This window comes from Phoxinus phoxinus (genome assembly GCF_949152265.1).
Source record: "Phoxinus phoxinus genome assembly, chromosome: 10".
NCBI lineage: Eukaryota > Metazoa > Chordata > Actinopteri > Cypriniformes > Leuciscidae > Phoxinus > Phoxinus phoxinus.
Genome location: NC_136885.1, coordinates 36,851,819 through 36,867,869, shown reverse-complemented (window position 1 = coordinate 36,867,869; position 16,051 = coordinate 36,851,819). Strand labels below are relative to the sequence as shown.

Sequence of the window (16,051 nt, the reverse complement as noted above, 5' to 3'; positions counted from 1 at the left end):
AGTTCATCTCCAACCCTAATTAAACACACCTGAACCAACCAATTAAGGTCTTCAGAGCACGTCAGGATCACTTGAAAATTAAAGGCAGGTGTGTTTGATTAGGGTTGGAGATGAACTGTGCAGGACAGTCGATCGCCAGGAGCAGGATTGGGCACCCCTGTTTTAGGGTATGCAGTGAGGCCCGCCTCTCTTACTGAATCCAACACTTTCTGTACTTGCATTAAGTGGGTTTCCCAATCCCAATATATATCCCAATATACACCACTACGTCATCTAAATCCGCTGCAGCATATCTTTGATGAGGTCGGAGGACGAGGTCCATCAGCCTCTGAAAAGTCGCTGGTGCCCCCTGCAGGCCGAAGGGTAGACGAACATAATGGTATAGCACCTCTGGGGTAGCGAAGGCTGTCTTTTCTGTGGATGCTGGAGAAAGAGGAACCTGCCAATATCCTTTGGTTAAATCAAGGGTGGTAATAAATCTGGCCTTGCCCAGCCAATCAATCAACTCATCTACATGTGGCCTTGGATAAGAATCAAACTGTGACACCTCATTTAGTTTCCTGAAATCATTACAGAATCGTATTGTTCTATCTGGCTCAGGAACCAGCACAATAGGGCTTGACCAGGCACTCTGAGATTCTTCAATGGCACCGAGTTTTAGCATTGTTCACACCTCCTTTTGGATAGCTTCTCGCCGGGCTTCAGGGACTCTGTATGGACGTTGGTGTATGAGTTTGCCAGGTTTCGTGTGGATTTCATGTTGGATCACGTGGGTGTGAGTGACGAGGTTCAGAAGAAAAAACATCTCCATTCCGCTCTACTAACTCCAATGTCTCCTGCAGCTGCTGTGGTGTCAGGTCTGGACTGACTTGGACTTCTTCTCTTGGACCACCAAACAGTGCATCTCTAGCATGCCACTTTTCAGAAGCTTAACATGGTAAATATGTTGTAACTTCCTCTTACCTGGAAGACTCTATAATTCACTCTATGATTTACTTCAACTCTCTCTGCTACTTCAAATGGCCCTTGCCAGGTGTCCAGGAACTTGAGTCCGCAGTGGGTATGAGCACTAACACCTTATCTCCTGTTTGGGGCAGTGCGGCCCGGTTGTAGGTGGCTTTTTGTTCCCTCTGGGCCTTTTCCATGTGCTCCCTGACAATGGGGAACACTGCTGCCATCCTCTCTCTCATAGTTTCCACATGTTCAATTAGAGTCCTATGTGGACAGGGCTGTTCTTCCCAAGATTCTTTGGCAATGTCTACGAGCCCTCTTGGCTTGTGTGGGTAGAGCCATTCAAAGGGGAGAATCCCGTGGAGGCCTGGGGGACCTCTCTCCTTGAGTACAGAAGGTAGGGTAGAAGCTGGTCACAGTTTCGTCACTCTTTATCAATGACTTTGCACAGCATATGGTTGAGCATTCTATTGAAGCGCTCTACAACTCCATCTGTGTGGGGACGGTAAACTGAGGTTCTGAGTTGTTTGATTTTCAACCCTTGGCATAAAGGGGGTCCCCTGATCTATTAGGATCTCTTTTGGGATCCCTACCATACTACTGAGGAGGAAGAGCTCTTTGGCCACCAGTTTGGATGTGGCTTTTCGCAGGGGAGCAGCTTCTGGATATCGGGTAGAGCATCCCTAAAATGTAAAGATGTCCCCTAGAACTCTTGGGAAGGGGTCCCACAATATCCATTGCAATCCTTTCATACGGGGTCTTAATCATTGGCAGGAGAATTAGAGGGTTCCGCTCTGTGGAATATGGTGGTTCTTGTTGACATGCTGGACAGCTGCGGCAGTAGTGTTCGACCTCTGTGAAAGACGGGCCAAAAGAAATGCTGAAAAATCCTCTATTTAGTTTTATAGACCACTAAGTGGGCTCCAAGTTGGTGGGTGTGAGATAGATGCAACACTGTTGATCTATGAGACTTCGGTACTAGAAGCTGTTCCTGGATGTCCTCTCTACTTTTGTTTACCCGATAAAGAAGACCGTTTTTACTGCAAAGTAAGGATATGCAAGTTGTCCCTGTTCCTTATCTACCACTCTGACATTCCTCAGTGCATTGGTCAATGTTTGGTCATTTAACTGTGACGTACCGTCCTCTGGATGGCGTTCCCATGCTCTATCCCTCATCTTTTTCCCCAATATGTCTTGGATATAAGCATGGAACATTGTGTAATCCCTACCAATGAGCACACTAACTGGCAACTTGTCCACTACACCTGATTTTACATCATATTTCAATGGCTATGTCGAACTAGACAGACATTTAAGAGATACGGTACACAGTCATACCACTTATTACAAAGCATTTCGCCGCATAAGCCATAGGGGTTAGACCAGGGGTTTTCAAAGTCTAAGACAGTGGTCCTCCCTTTTGACAAGTTTCCCAATGGCTTTCCCAACAACTTACATTGTTCGAAGCATTAGGCAAAGTCTCCGCAGTTTAATGACGAGAGAAACCCCGACGCGAGTCTGCAAAGGGACGGATGGAGAGGAATGTGGACAAACGTTGACAACATGTTTTGCTCATCCCAAAATTTCTGCCCCACTGCTCCTCGTTAAAGCCAATATTTAAACACAATATGCTCCCGCTATTCCTGAGAGCTCTCGCACACAATCACTGAAGCGCATGCGCAGGCTGCAATGATGCCACTTCGTCCTCCTCCGCCTCAAAATCATGGCGATGTTTGGCCAACTTCGCATATATCGCAGAGCTAGCATCAAGCATATTTTGCGTTCGTCTATCTGTGCAATAGAATAAATGTTTTATTAATATAGTTATTTACCACTCTCTGCGCCGCCCCTGTCATGCTCTGGCACGCCCCACACTCTGAAAACCCCTGGGTTAGACTGACTGACCTCAGAACAGTGAACGGAGTTTCGTCTCTGCTGGCCGTCTCTTCGCTCAGACTCACAAGCTCCTCCCACTCCTCCGTCAGCTGTTGCCAGGGGCAACGGAACGGCGCCAAGCAGCCATGTTTGATGAAGTTGGTGCGTTTTGATGGAGGGCGTCTGAAACCAGCCAAAAAATAAATCTCTATTATATCATGGACAAAAAAACACACAAAACAACATCTCAACATCTCCCATCCCACCTTTTGAACTTTTCCAGAAGCTCCAGCTCCTGCTCAGATTGGAAGCGCACTCCTGCAGGGCAGTCTGGGTAATCGTGAGGGAAGTGAGGCTGACCCATGAACTGGGAGTGTTTGACACTCATGTGGAGGCCGCCGACTCGAACGCCACGATACACCTGAAAACAACACACACCTGGCATTAGACACAACATTTACTGGTCAACAATTTTTTTACTGTTGATAAAAATGCTACATTTGATATGACATTGTTGGTGTAAAGGAATAGACTCGGTGCTGAAACCCAAAGCACAGCACAACAGAGACACCAGAGTAAAAATATGCATGATTCTGAAGCTGAAAATAAAGAATTATTTTATATGAATATGCTTGCACTCTTATCACTGACTAGATATATTTAAAATAATGTGGGCCACTTTTTACTGGCAACATCAGACATTTGGCATCATCAGGACACACACATATTCCCCCATTGCATTATTATACAGTATATATAGTAGTTTAATGTAGTGCTGACAGTAAAACTCTGAAAACTTTTTTCCTCACAATATATAGTTGCATTTTTGTATTGCGATATATTGTTACACCCCTAACAATGGTCAGACGACGGTAAAGAGCGGCTCCTCTAAGTCTGATCACTTCTAGACCACCAACTTCACTTTGTTTTCACATTTCAAACATTTTTGTGGATTGCACAATTTTTACTTTCCTAAATGATGTGCCAGTTGAAAGTTTTCCACGGCCCCCTAGTGGCCATCGGCCCCTGCTCGAGAAACACAGTCCAAAGCCTCTTTGACGAGCATAAACAAATAATTACTGTAAAATGCTGTTCATTTTTTAAAGAATTTATGCCTAAATAAAATCTGCTCATTTCTCAAGCGATGAATAAAGGCTTTCCTCTACTAGCCGTAACACTTCAGCTCCTCAACACAGAACAACAGGGCCTTTAAAATAAATAAATAAATAAATACCTACATGTTTTGAAATACTATACCAGTGCATAGAGGTAATCAACCAAGATATTAGGAAAATTTAAAACGATCAAGCAACCTCCATTGGGCCACTTGTGATGTACTGACCCCACTTTACACCGTCTGTGGCGTCTTTACGCTCTTTACTGAAAATAAGTCTGAGAGGAAACGTCACCAACGTGAGATCGAACGCACCAGCGGGACCCAGAAGGCCATTCCCCATCCTTTGGGAAGCAGCAGATCCCAGCCGGATCCCCAGTGCCGGCGCTCCTCTCCACACACACGGCCCGCATGATGGACCAGCAGAACCGGCACAGCAGAAGAAGAGGAGAGACGCGAGCCGGGAACCAGCAGAGCACTCCTGCTGCGGTTCAGCTCCTGACACACACACACACACGCGCACACACGGAAAGTGTCATTTAAATGTTTCAATGTTAAATGTTCTAGAGCAGTGGTTCTCCCCCCAATCTGTGTTGTAAAAAGCGCTGTATAAATAAAGGCTGCTCTAGAGCTCCAGTCACGAGCCGATGTTTGTAGATCACTGCAATCCGGTCGGATGTTATTTACCTGATCCGGTCAGTGTGTGTCTCGTGTGTGTGTGTCTCGTGTGTGTGTGTCTCGTGTGTGTGTGTCTCGTGTGTGTGTGTGTTTACCCGATCCGACAGGCGGTCGCGTGTCACACACTCTCGAGTCGACTCGTCCCACAGCGAGCTCTGACTGCAGTGAGCCGGCACTCCTCTGAGTCTCAGATCCCTCACACCATCCTCCTCTAGTGTGAGAAACACACACACACACACACACACACCCTCATCACAACAGTCTGCTGTGTGTGCGTGTGTGTGTGTGTGTGTGTGTGTGTGTGTGAGTGTAAGTGTGACATGGACAGCACACAAATTCATCAAGACAGTGCTACTGCGCGTGTGTGTATAAGAGTGTGAGAGAATCTCAGGCCCTGCCAGGATTCGAACCTGGTTACTCTGCATGAGGCGCAGAGGCTCCCGGAGCTCAGGGTCATATATATACACACACACACACACACGCGCACGCCCACACACACACACACACGCGCACGCAGGCACACACTCACACACACACACACACGCGCACGCCCACACACACACGCGCACGCAGGCACACACTCACACACACACACAGACGCGCACGCCCACACACACACACACGCGCACGCAGGCACACACTCACACACACACACACGCAGGCACACTTAAGCACTCGCACGCAGGCACACACTCACACACCTGTGCTCAGCTGTAGGTCAGGTACACACACACACACACACACACACACACACACACACACACCTGTGCTCAGCTGTAGGTCAGGTACACACACACACACACACACACACACACACACACACACACACACACACACACACACACCTGTGCTCAGCTGTAGGTCAGGTACACTCACTCTCACACACACACACACACACACACACACACACACACACACACACACACACACGTGCTCAGCTGTAGGTCAGGTACACTCACTCACACACACACACACACACACACACACCTGTGCTCAGCTGTAGGTCAGGTACACACACACACACACACACACACACACACACACACACCTGTGCTCAGCTGTAGGTCAGGTACACACACACACACACTCACACACCTGTGCTCAGCTGTAGGTCAGGTACACACACACACACACACACACTCACACACCTGTGCTCAGCTGTAGGTCAGGTACACACACTCACTCACACACACACACACACACACACACACACACACACACACCTGTGCTCAGCTGTAGGTCAGGTACACTCACTCACACACACACACACACACACACACACACACACACCTGTGCTCAGCTGTAGGTCAGGTACACACACACACACACACACACACACACACACACACCTGTGCTCAGCTGTAGGTCAGGTACACACACACTCACACTCACACACCTGTGCTCAGCTGTAGGTCAGGTACACACACACACACACACACCTGTGCTCAGCTGTAGGTCAGGTACACACACACACACACACACCTGTGCTCAGCTGTAGGTCAGGTACACACACACACACACACACACACACACACCTGTGCTCAGCTGTAGGTCAGGTACACACACACACACACACACAAACACACACACACCTGTGCTCAGCTGTAGGTCAGGTACACACACACACACACACACACACACACACACACACACACACACACACACACACACACACACACACACACACCTGTGCTCAGCTGTAGGTCAGGTACACACACACACACACACAAACACACACACACCTGTGCTCAGCTGTAGGTCAGGTACACTCACTCACACACACACACACACACACCTGTGCTCAGCTGTAGGTCAGGTACACACACACACACACACACACACACACACCTGTGCTCAGCTGTAGGTCAGGTACACTCACACACACACACACACACACACACACACACCTGTGCTCAGCTGTAGGTCAGGTACACACACACACACACACACACACACACACACACACACACCTGTGCTCAGCTGTGGGTCAGGTACACACACACACACACACACACACACACACACACACACACCTGTGCTCAGCTGTAGGTCAGGTACACACACACACACACACACACACACACACACACACACACACACCTGTGCTCAGCTGTGGGTCAGGTACACACACACACACACACACACACACACACACACACACACCTGTGCTCAGCTGTAGGTCAGGTACACACACACACACACACACACACACCTGTGCTCAGCTGTGGGTCAGGTACACACACACACACACACACACACACACACACACACCTGTGCTCAGCTGTAGGTCAGGTACACACACACACACACACACACACACACACACACACACCTGTGCTCAGCTGTAGGTCAGGTACACTCACACACACACACACACCTGTGCTCAGCTGTAGGTCAGGTACACATACACACACACACACACACACACCTGTGCTCAGCTGTGGGTCAGGTACACACACACACACACACACACACACACACACACACACACACACACACACACACACACCTGTGCTCAGCTGTAGGTCAGGTACACACACACACACACACACACACACACACACACACACACACACACACACCTGTGCTCAGCTGTGGGTCAGGTACACACACACACACACACACACACACACACACCTGTGCTCAGCTGTAGGTCAGGTACACACACACACACACACACACACACACACACACACCTGTGCTCAGCTGTGGGTCAGGTACACACACACACACACACACACACCTGTGCTCAGCTGTAGGTCAGGTACACTCACACACACACACACACACACACACACACACACACACCTGTGCTCAGCTGTGGGTCAGGTACACACACACACACACACACACACACACACACACACACACACACACACACACCTGTGCTCAGCTGTGGGTCAGGTACACACACACACACACACACACCTGTGCTCAGCTGTGGGTCAGGTACACACACACACACACACACACCTGTGCTCAGCTGTAGGTCAGGTACGTACACACACACACACACACACACACACACACACACACACACACACACACCTGTGCTCAGCTGTAGGTCAGGTACACACACACACACACACACACACACCTGTGCTCAGCTGTGGGTCAGGTACACACACACACACACACACACACCTGTGCTCAGCTGTAGGTCAGGTACACACACACACACACACACACACACACACACACACCTGTGCTCAGCTGTGGGTCAGGTACACACACACACACACACACACACACACACCTGTGCTCAGCTGTAGGTCAGGTACACTCACACACACACACACACACACACACACACACCTGTGCTCAGCTGTGGGTCAGGTACACACACACACACACACACACACACACACACACACACACACACACACACACACACACCTGTGCTCAGCTGTGGGTCAGGTACACACTGTTACGGTCCTGCCCCTTTTTTTAACATTAGTTTCTTTTGAGTTAATTCTAGGTCCAATTCCTCCTCTGTGGGCGGAGTTGCCTTATTGAAGATCAGCTGCACCTGTGGCAACTTATTTAAGGATTTCCTGGAGTTTGTCAAGTCTCTCTCATTTTTGTTTTGTGTCTTTGTGTGAAGGGTGGGTTATTGAGTTTGTGTTCCCTTTATGATTTCCACCACTCTACCAATCCCATTTCCAACCATTTATTGATTTGATGTTGTATGGATATTTGTTATCATTTCCTTATGTTTTGACCCTAGACATTATTTGTTTAACTTTAAATAAACTTATATTTTTCTTCACGTAAACCCATTTTGTGAATTGTCCTCTTTATGTTATGGCTTGGAGCCGGGTCGTAACATAAATTGGAGCCTCGTCCGGGATCAATATTGGTTTGGAGTTGGGGTTTTATTTGTTGAGTGGAGTGTGGAAAAAGTTAGTGGATTATTAGAGGTCTCCGGTTAGGTAGAGTGTTCCAGCTGGGTTGCTAGTCAATCCTTCCAACGGCACACTGTTTGTTTTTTTAGTTTGTTTTGTTAGTTTGTTATTTTTGAAGGTATCCCGGGTGGAGATTCAATCTCTGTTGGGGGTACGCTATTCAGGGCCTGGTTTTTGCCAGGTGACATGAAGTTCAGCGTTTAAAGTGGCCCCGAGCCTGGTAAGCCTTTGAAGATTAGATAGTTTTTCTTATTTTTTCTGATGTACCGGAGTTGTTGTCTAAAATATCCATGTTCATTGGTGTGGTGTTTAGCATCAATGATGAGTGTGGGGAACTTGTGGAATGTTGTTTTGTTTGAGAGAGCATAATATTTTCTCATACCCACTTCCTTCAAATTGGTAAGTAATTTTGCACCATTAACCAAAGTTGTTAGGCATGTTGAAGTTTTAAGTAACATGCAGTTTTAGGTAACATGCAGTTTAATGCTAGGTTGTTGAATTTGGTCAGCAATTTAGGCATGATTTTGTGACTTGTGAGTTGGTCTCTTTTAGTAGGAGTCCTATATTGTTAGCATGTTACCTATTGATAGGGTTTTGTGAAACCTTTTGTAGTGTTCGGGTAAGTGATTGACTGGTCAACTTGGTGTAGAGTAAATTACTGTTTAGTAGCTTTGTGGAAATGGAGTTGTTCATAAGTTTAAATCCTTTTTTGTGGAATATGTTTGAAAGGATACTGTGGTGTTTATGGAAACTCATAAGGTAGCTACTGTTGTGAAGGTGTAGAATTTAGCCATGGCTTCTAATGTGGAAGACTTTTTGAAAGAACCTTCTGAGGAATCACTTGAAAAGTGCACTAAAGAGCAGCTGTTGCTGGTTGCTGCTCATTATGATATCGAGCTCACTAGTGCTGATAAGAAACTGAAAGAGTCGATCTTAAAAAGCTTAAAGGGCACTTTAGAGAAAAAAAAAGTTTTTAGTGAAAAATTGCAGGTGCCAGGTATTGTTGTTAGCAGTGAAGTTAAGCTGAAAGAGATGGCGTTACGAGAAAAAGAGCTAGATTTGGAGTTAGTGAGGTGTCGTCTAGCTCAAGACCAAATCGCTTTGAAAGAGAAAGAGCTGCAGGGAGAATTTGAGATGAGGAAATTGGAAGGAGAGGAAAGGGAGCATGAGCGTGCTTTTGTCCTTAAAAAAATGGAGTTGGAGTTGGCAGGTAAGGGACTTGAGGGTCAGCCGCCTGTTTCACCTTTTGGGGTTCCCTCCGGGTCTTCTCAAGGGGTGGAGCAAGTTTTTGATATTGGGAGGCATATTAAAATGGTTCCTCCTTTTTCTGAAAGGGAAGTAGAAAAGTATTTTTCCCACTTTGAGAGAGTTGCGACTACGTTGAAGTGGCCAAAAGAGGTTTGGACGCTGCTTTTACAATGTGTGCTTACGGGTAAGGCTCAAGAAGTTTATTCAGCCCTTAGTTTAGAACAGAGTGCTGTGTATGACACTGTTAAAACTTCCATCCTTCATGCTTACGAGTTAGTGCCCGAAGCATATCGGCAACGTTTCCGAAATTACTTTAAAAGTGAAAAGCAGACGTTTGTAGAGTTTGCTCGGGAAAAAGAGAACATGTTTGATAGGTGGTGTGCTGCTAAACAGGTCGAAACTAAAGAACAGCTTAGGGATTTAGTTCTTTTAGAGGAGTTTAAGAATTGTGTCCCTGAAGGTCTAGTTACTTACTTGAATGAACAGAAGGTTTCCAAGCTATGTGATGCAGCAGTTATGGCCGATGAGTTTGCGTTAACCCATAAGGGGGTGTTTGGAAACCGTGACCCAAAAAGAAACAACTATCAGGGGCGAAGTAAGTTGGTTCTGTCTGGATCTAGTTCTGTTCCAAACTCTCCTAGTAAATATGAGGCAGTTTCTGCTAGGGCAAATGTTGTTTGTTTTTATTGCAAAAAGCCAGGGCATAAGATATCTGAGTGCTTTGTTCTCAATAAGAAAGCAAAATTTACCAAGCCAGTTGGGTTAGCCACTGCATGCCAATTTCCTCTTTTGACAAGTGATGAAGGTTTTGAGCACCTTTCTCTGAAAGGTGAGAACTTGGAAGGTAGAGATAGTGCCACTGATTATACTCCTTTTCTAACAACTGGAGTTGTATCTTTATCAGGGCAGGATGGTTGTGTTCCAGTGCGTATTCTCAGAGACACGGGAGCCTCGCAATCGTTACTACTTGAGGGGGTTTTACCTCTTTCTGACCAGACTGATACAGGAGCTCAAGTGTTGGTAAGAGGGGTTGAAATGGGTTGTACTATTGTCCCTCTACATCATATTGTGATAAAGTCCCCCTTGGTTTCTGGTCAGGTGGTAGTAGGGGTACTACCTTCTTTGCCAATTGCAGGGGTTTCCTTCATTTTGGGGAATGATTTGGCTGGAGTTAAAGTTATTCCTAGCCCTCAAGTTATTAACGTACCTATGTCAAGTGAGAGCCTTGATGAGCTGTCTCAGTCTTTTCCTGAGGTTTTCTCAGTGTGTGCAGTGACACGTGCTATGTCTAAACAGACTCTTAAATGCACCGATGAAGGGGGTCTGAGTTTTAATTTGGCCGATACTTTTTTTGGGAGAGTGTGATTGGAAGGATGAAGATAAAGACGTGCCTGTTGAAACTCATTTAGTGATGGGTAAGGACGAGTTAGAAACATCTAAGGAGATTCCATACAAAGAATCATTAGTCACAAGGGCTCAACTCATTTCAGAGCAGGGTAAAGACCCTTCTTTATCTTCGCTGTTTGATGAACTGGGTACTGAAGAAGAGGTGGATGAGCTGTCATCTGGGTTTTTCCAGAAGGGAGGTGTATTAATGAGAAAATGGCGCCCTCAATCTTTATCTGGACAAGATGAGTGGTGCAATGTCTTTCAGGTGGTGGTACCTCAGGTTTTTCGCAAAGAAATCCTCAAACTAGCGCATGACTGTAATATGGCAGGGCACCTTGGTATAAATAAGACATACAATCGTATATTGCAGAATTTCTATTGGCCTGGTCTAAAAAAAGATGTAGTTTCTTATTGTAAGACATGCCATATTTGCCAGGTGACGGGTAAACCCAACCAAACGATACCGGTTGCTCCTTTGCATCCCATTCCAGCTTTTGAGGAGCCTTTTGGTAGAGTTTTAGTGGATTGTGTTGGTCCATTACCTAAAACCAAACGTGGCCACCAATATTTGTTAACGGTTATGTGTGCTTCTACTCGCTTCCCAGAGGCCATTCCCTTAAGGAAGATAACAGCTCCTGCGGTAGTACAGGCCTTACTGAAGTTTTTTTCAATGTTCGGGCTTCCTAAAACCGTTCAGTCTGATCAAGGGTCCAATTTTATGTCCAAGATTTTTAAGCAGGTGCTGGATCAGCTAGGTGTTTCACATTGCAATTCTAGTGCTTACCACCCAGAGTCCCAAGGAGCCCTTGAGAGGTTTCATCAAACCTTGAAAACCATGTTAAGAACCTATTGTCTTGAGTTCAAGAGGGATTGGGATGAAGGAGTGCATTTCATGCTTTTTGCAGCCAGGGAAGCTGTACAGGATTCTCTGGGGTTTAGTCCTGCTCAATTGGTCTTTGGACATAAGGTCCGTGGTCCTTTGAAATTGTTGAAGGAGAAATGGTTGGCGGAGGCATCCGATTCTTCTAATCTACTGGACTATGTTAGTCATTTTCGCTATCGGCTTAGTAAAGCATGGGAAATTGCTCGTACTAATCTTACTGGGTCACAGAAAAAGATGAAGAGCTGGTATGACAAGCGGGCTAAAGAGCGCCATTTTTCAGTAGGAGATCAAGTTCTAGCTTTGCTTCCTGTCCACGGTTCTTCATTACAGGCACGATTTTCAGGGCCTTACACCATTGAGCGCAAGGTTAGTGATCTAGATTATGTCATTTCTACGCCGGGCCGACGTAAACGTAGTCGTTTGTGTCATATTAATATGTTGAAGGAGTACTTTGTTAGGGCAAGGAGCTCTGTTGGTTTGACCAATAGTGTGGCGGTATTGTCAAGTGCTCCGGTCCTTTCAGAGGATCATGGTGAAGTGGTGGTTCCTGCACCACGATTGAATAATTCTGAAATTCTTCGTAATCTTGAGGCTCATCTTTCTCATTTGCCCCAGTTGGAGAGGTCTACTCTTGTAGAACTGATAAGCTCATATGTTCCTTTGTTTCCAGATGTGCCTAACCAAACTAAACTTGTGGTGCATGATATTGATGTTTCAGGTGCTGCACCCGTGAAACAACATCCATACCGGGTTGGTCCTGAAAAGCGTGCTCTCTTGAGTAAAGAGGTGACCTATATGGTTGAGAATGGAATTGCTGTACCAAGCCAGAGTGCCTGGAGTTCTCCATGTATTTTGGTACCCAAGTCTGATGGTTCTCAAAGGTTTTGTACAGATTTCCGTAAAGTTAATGCTCTAACTAAGGTAGATTCTTATCCTTTACCTAGATTGGATGATTGCATTGACCGGGTAGGCCCTGCCAAGTATGTAACCAAATTAGATCTTTTGAAGGGTTATTGGCAGGTTCCTCTTTCTGACCGAGCCAGAGAGATTTCTGCATTCGTGACCCCAGATGGGTTATGGGAATATCAGGTTATGGCTTTTGGCATGCAAAATGCTGCTTCTACTTTTCAGAGATTAGTCAATCAGGTTATATCAGGGTTAAGCAACTGTGATGCATATCTGGACGACATTGTAGTGTATAGTGCTGATTGGAGTACTCATATAGCCCAAATAAAAGCCCTATTAGATCGTTTATTGGATGCTAATCTGACTGTTAACTTGGCCAAGTGTGAATTTGCCAAGGCTACCATTACTTACTTGGGCAAAATTGTGGGGCAGGGACAGGTGCGAACAATTCGGGCTAAAGTTGAAGCTATAGACCTTTTCCCTGTTCCTCGATCACGCAAGGAGTTGAGGAGGTTCTTGGGAATGACTGGCTATTATCGCGCTTTTTGTCCAAATTTCGCAAGTGTAGTAAGTTTTCTCACTGACTTGTTAAGTCCAAAAAAAGATTTTGTGTGGACGAGCAGTTGTCAGCAGGCCTTTGATAATGCCAAGGCATTGTTAGTGAATGCTCCTGTTTTGTCAGCCCCAAATTTTGAGACTCCTTTTAAACTGGCGGTGGATGCCAGTGAGAAGGGTGCCGGTGCAGTTCTCTTGCAGGATGATGATCGAGGAGTTGAACATCCCGTGTGTTTCTTTTCTAAAAAGTTTAATATCCATCAAAGAAACTATTCTGTAATTGAAAAGGAAGCTTTGGCATTGATATTGGCTATCCAACATTTTGATGTTTATTTGGGCAGCGGCAACCCGATTAAGGTGATGACTGATCATAATCCCTTAGTTTTTTTGCAGCGGAGTTGTACCACCAACCAGCGCTTGATGAGATGGAGTTTGTTTTTGCAGTCATATTCTCTGCAAATTCATCACATTAAGGGAAAGGAAAATTTGTTAGCTGACGCACTGTCTCGTGCGTAACCTCTTGCGATGTTCCTGCCTGTGACCACTGATCAAATTCAAATTATGGATTCTTTCAATAATGTGGCCCTTTGTGAGTGGTAAATTGCCATTTGTCAGTAGGTATTTTTCTTTATTTTATGTAAATTGATATGTCGTTGTTTGTTCCCCCTCCTAATTTTGGGGTTATGTTTATTTATTTTTATTAAATAATCGAGATTATTTAATGTCTTGTGGGTGGAGGTGTTACGGTCCTGCCCCTTTTTTTAACATTAGTTTCTTTTGAGTTAATTCTAGGTCCAATTCCTCCTCTGTGGGCGGAGTTGCCTTATTGAAGATCAGCTGCACCTGTGGCAACTTATTTAAGGATTTCCTGGAGTTTGTCAAGTCTCTCTCATTTTTGTTTTGTGTCTTTGTGTGAAGGGTGGGTTATTGAGTTTGTGTTCCCTTTATGATTTCCACCACTCTACCAATCCCATTTCCAACCATTTATTGATTTGATGTTGTATGGATATTTGTTATCATTTCCTTATGTTTTGACCCTAGACATTATTTGTTTAACTTTAAATAAACTTATATTTTTCTTCACGTAAACCCATTTTGTGAATTGTCCTCTTTATGTTATGGCTTGGAGCCGGGTCGTAACACACACACACACACACACACACACACACACACACCTGTGCTCAGCTGTAGGTCAGGTACACACACACACACACACACACACACACACACACACACACACACCTGTGCTCAGCTGTAGGTCAGGTACACACACACACACACACACACACCTGTGCTCAGCTGTAGGTCAGGTACACACACACACACACACACACACACACACACCTGTGCTCAGCTGTAGGTCAGGTACACACACACACACACACACACACACACACACACACCTGTGCTCAGCTGTAGGTCAGGTACACACACACACACACACACACACACACACACACACACACACCTGTGCTCAGCTGTAGGTCAGGTACACACACACACACACACACACACACACACACACACACACCTGTGCTCAGCTGTAGGTCAGGTACACACACACACACACACACACACACACACACCTGTGCTCAGCTGTAGGTCAGGTACACACACACACACACACACACACACACACCTGTGCTCAGCTGTAGGTCAGGTACACACACACACACACACACACACACACACACACACACACACACACACACACACACACACACACACACACCTGTGCTCAGCTGTAGGTCAGGTACACACACACACACACACACACACCTGTGCTCAGCTGTAGGTCAGGTACACACACACACACACACACACACACCTGTGCTCAGCTGTAGGTCAGGTACACACACACACACACACACACACACACACACACACCTGTGCTCAGCTGTAGGTCAGGTACACACACACACACACACACACACACACACACACACACACACACACACACACACACACACACACACACACACACACACCTGTGCTCAGCTGTAGGTCAGGTACACACACACACACACACACACACACACACACCTGTGCTCAGCTGTAGGTCAGGTACACACACACACACACACACACACACACACCTGTGCTCAGCTGTAGGTCAGGTACACACACACACACACACACACACACACACCTGTGCTCAGCTGTGGGTCAGGTACACACACACACACACACACACCTGTGCTCAGCTGTAGGTCAGGTACACACACACACACACACACACACACACACACACACACCTGTGCTCAGCTGTAGGTCAGGTACACACACACACACACACACACACACCTGTGCTCAGCTGTAGGTCAGGTACACACACACACACACACACACACACACACACCTGTGCTCAGCTGTAGGTCAGGTACACACACACACACACACACACACACACCTGTGCTCAGCTGTAGGTCAGGTACACACACACACACACACACACACACACACACACACACACACACACACACCTGTGCTCAGCTGTGGGTCAGGTACAGTTTTTCCACGTTTCTGAGGTAAAGTCAGTCTGGGATC

The 16,051-nt window shown here is 46.2% G+C and overlaps 1 protein-coding gene across 1 annotated transcript in view; it reads right to left on the bottom strand.

Annotated features, from left to right (window-relative positions):
* The window catches only part of pop1 (POP1 homolog, ribonuclease P/MRP subunit), a 30,029-nt gene that overhangs the window by 1,541 nt on the left and 12,437 nt on the right, over nucleotides 1–16,051 (bottom strand). The window contains exons 11-15 of the mRNA XM_079625083.1: nucleotides 15,988–16,051; nucleotides 4,714–4,829; nucleotides 4,256–4,438; nucleotides 3,093–3,247; nucleotides 2,857–3,009 (exon numbers count right to left, since the gene is read on the bottom strand). The exon at nucleotides 15,988–16,051 is cut by the window's right edge and continues 56 nt beyond it. Coding sequence (XP_079481209.1) covers nucleotides 2,857–3,009; nucleotides 3,093–3,247; nucleotides 4,256–4,438; nucleotides 4,714–4,829; nucleotides 15,988–16,051 — 671 coding nt within the window. The remainder of the gene's footprint in view (nucleotides 1–2,856; nucleotides 3,010–3,092; nucleotides 3,248–4,255; nucleotides 4,439–4,713; nucleotides 4,830–15,987) is intronic.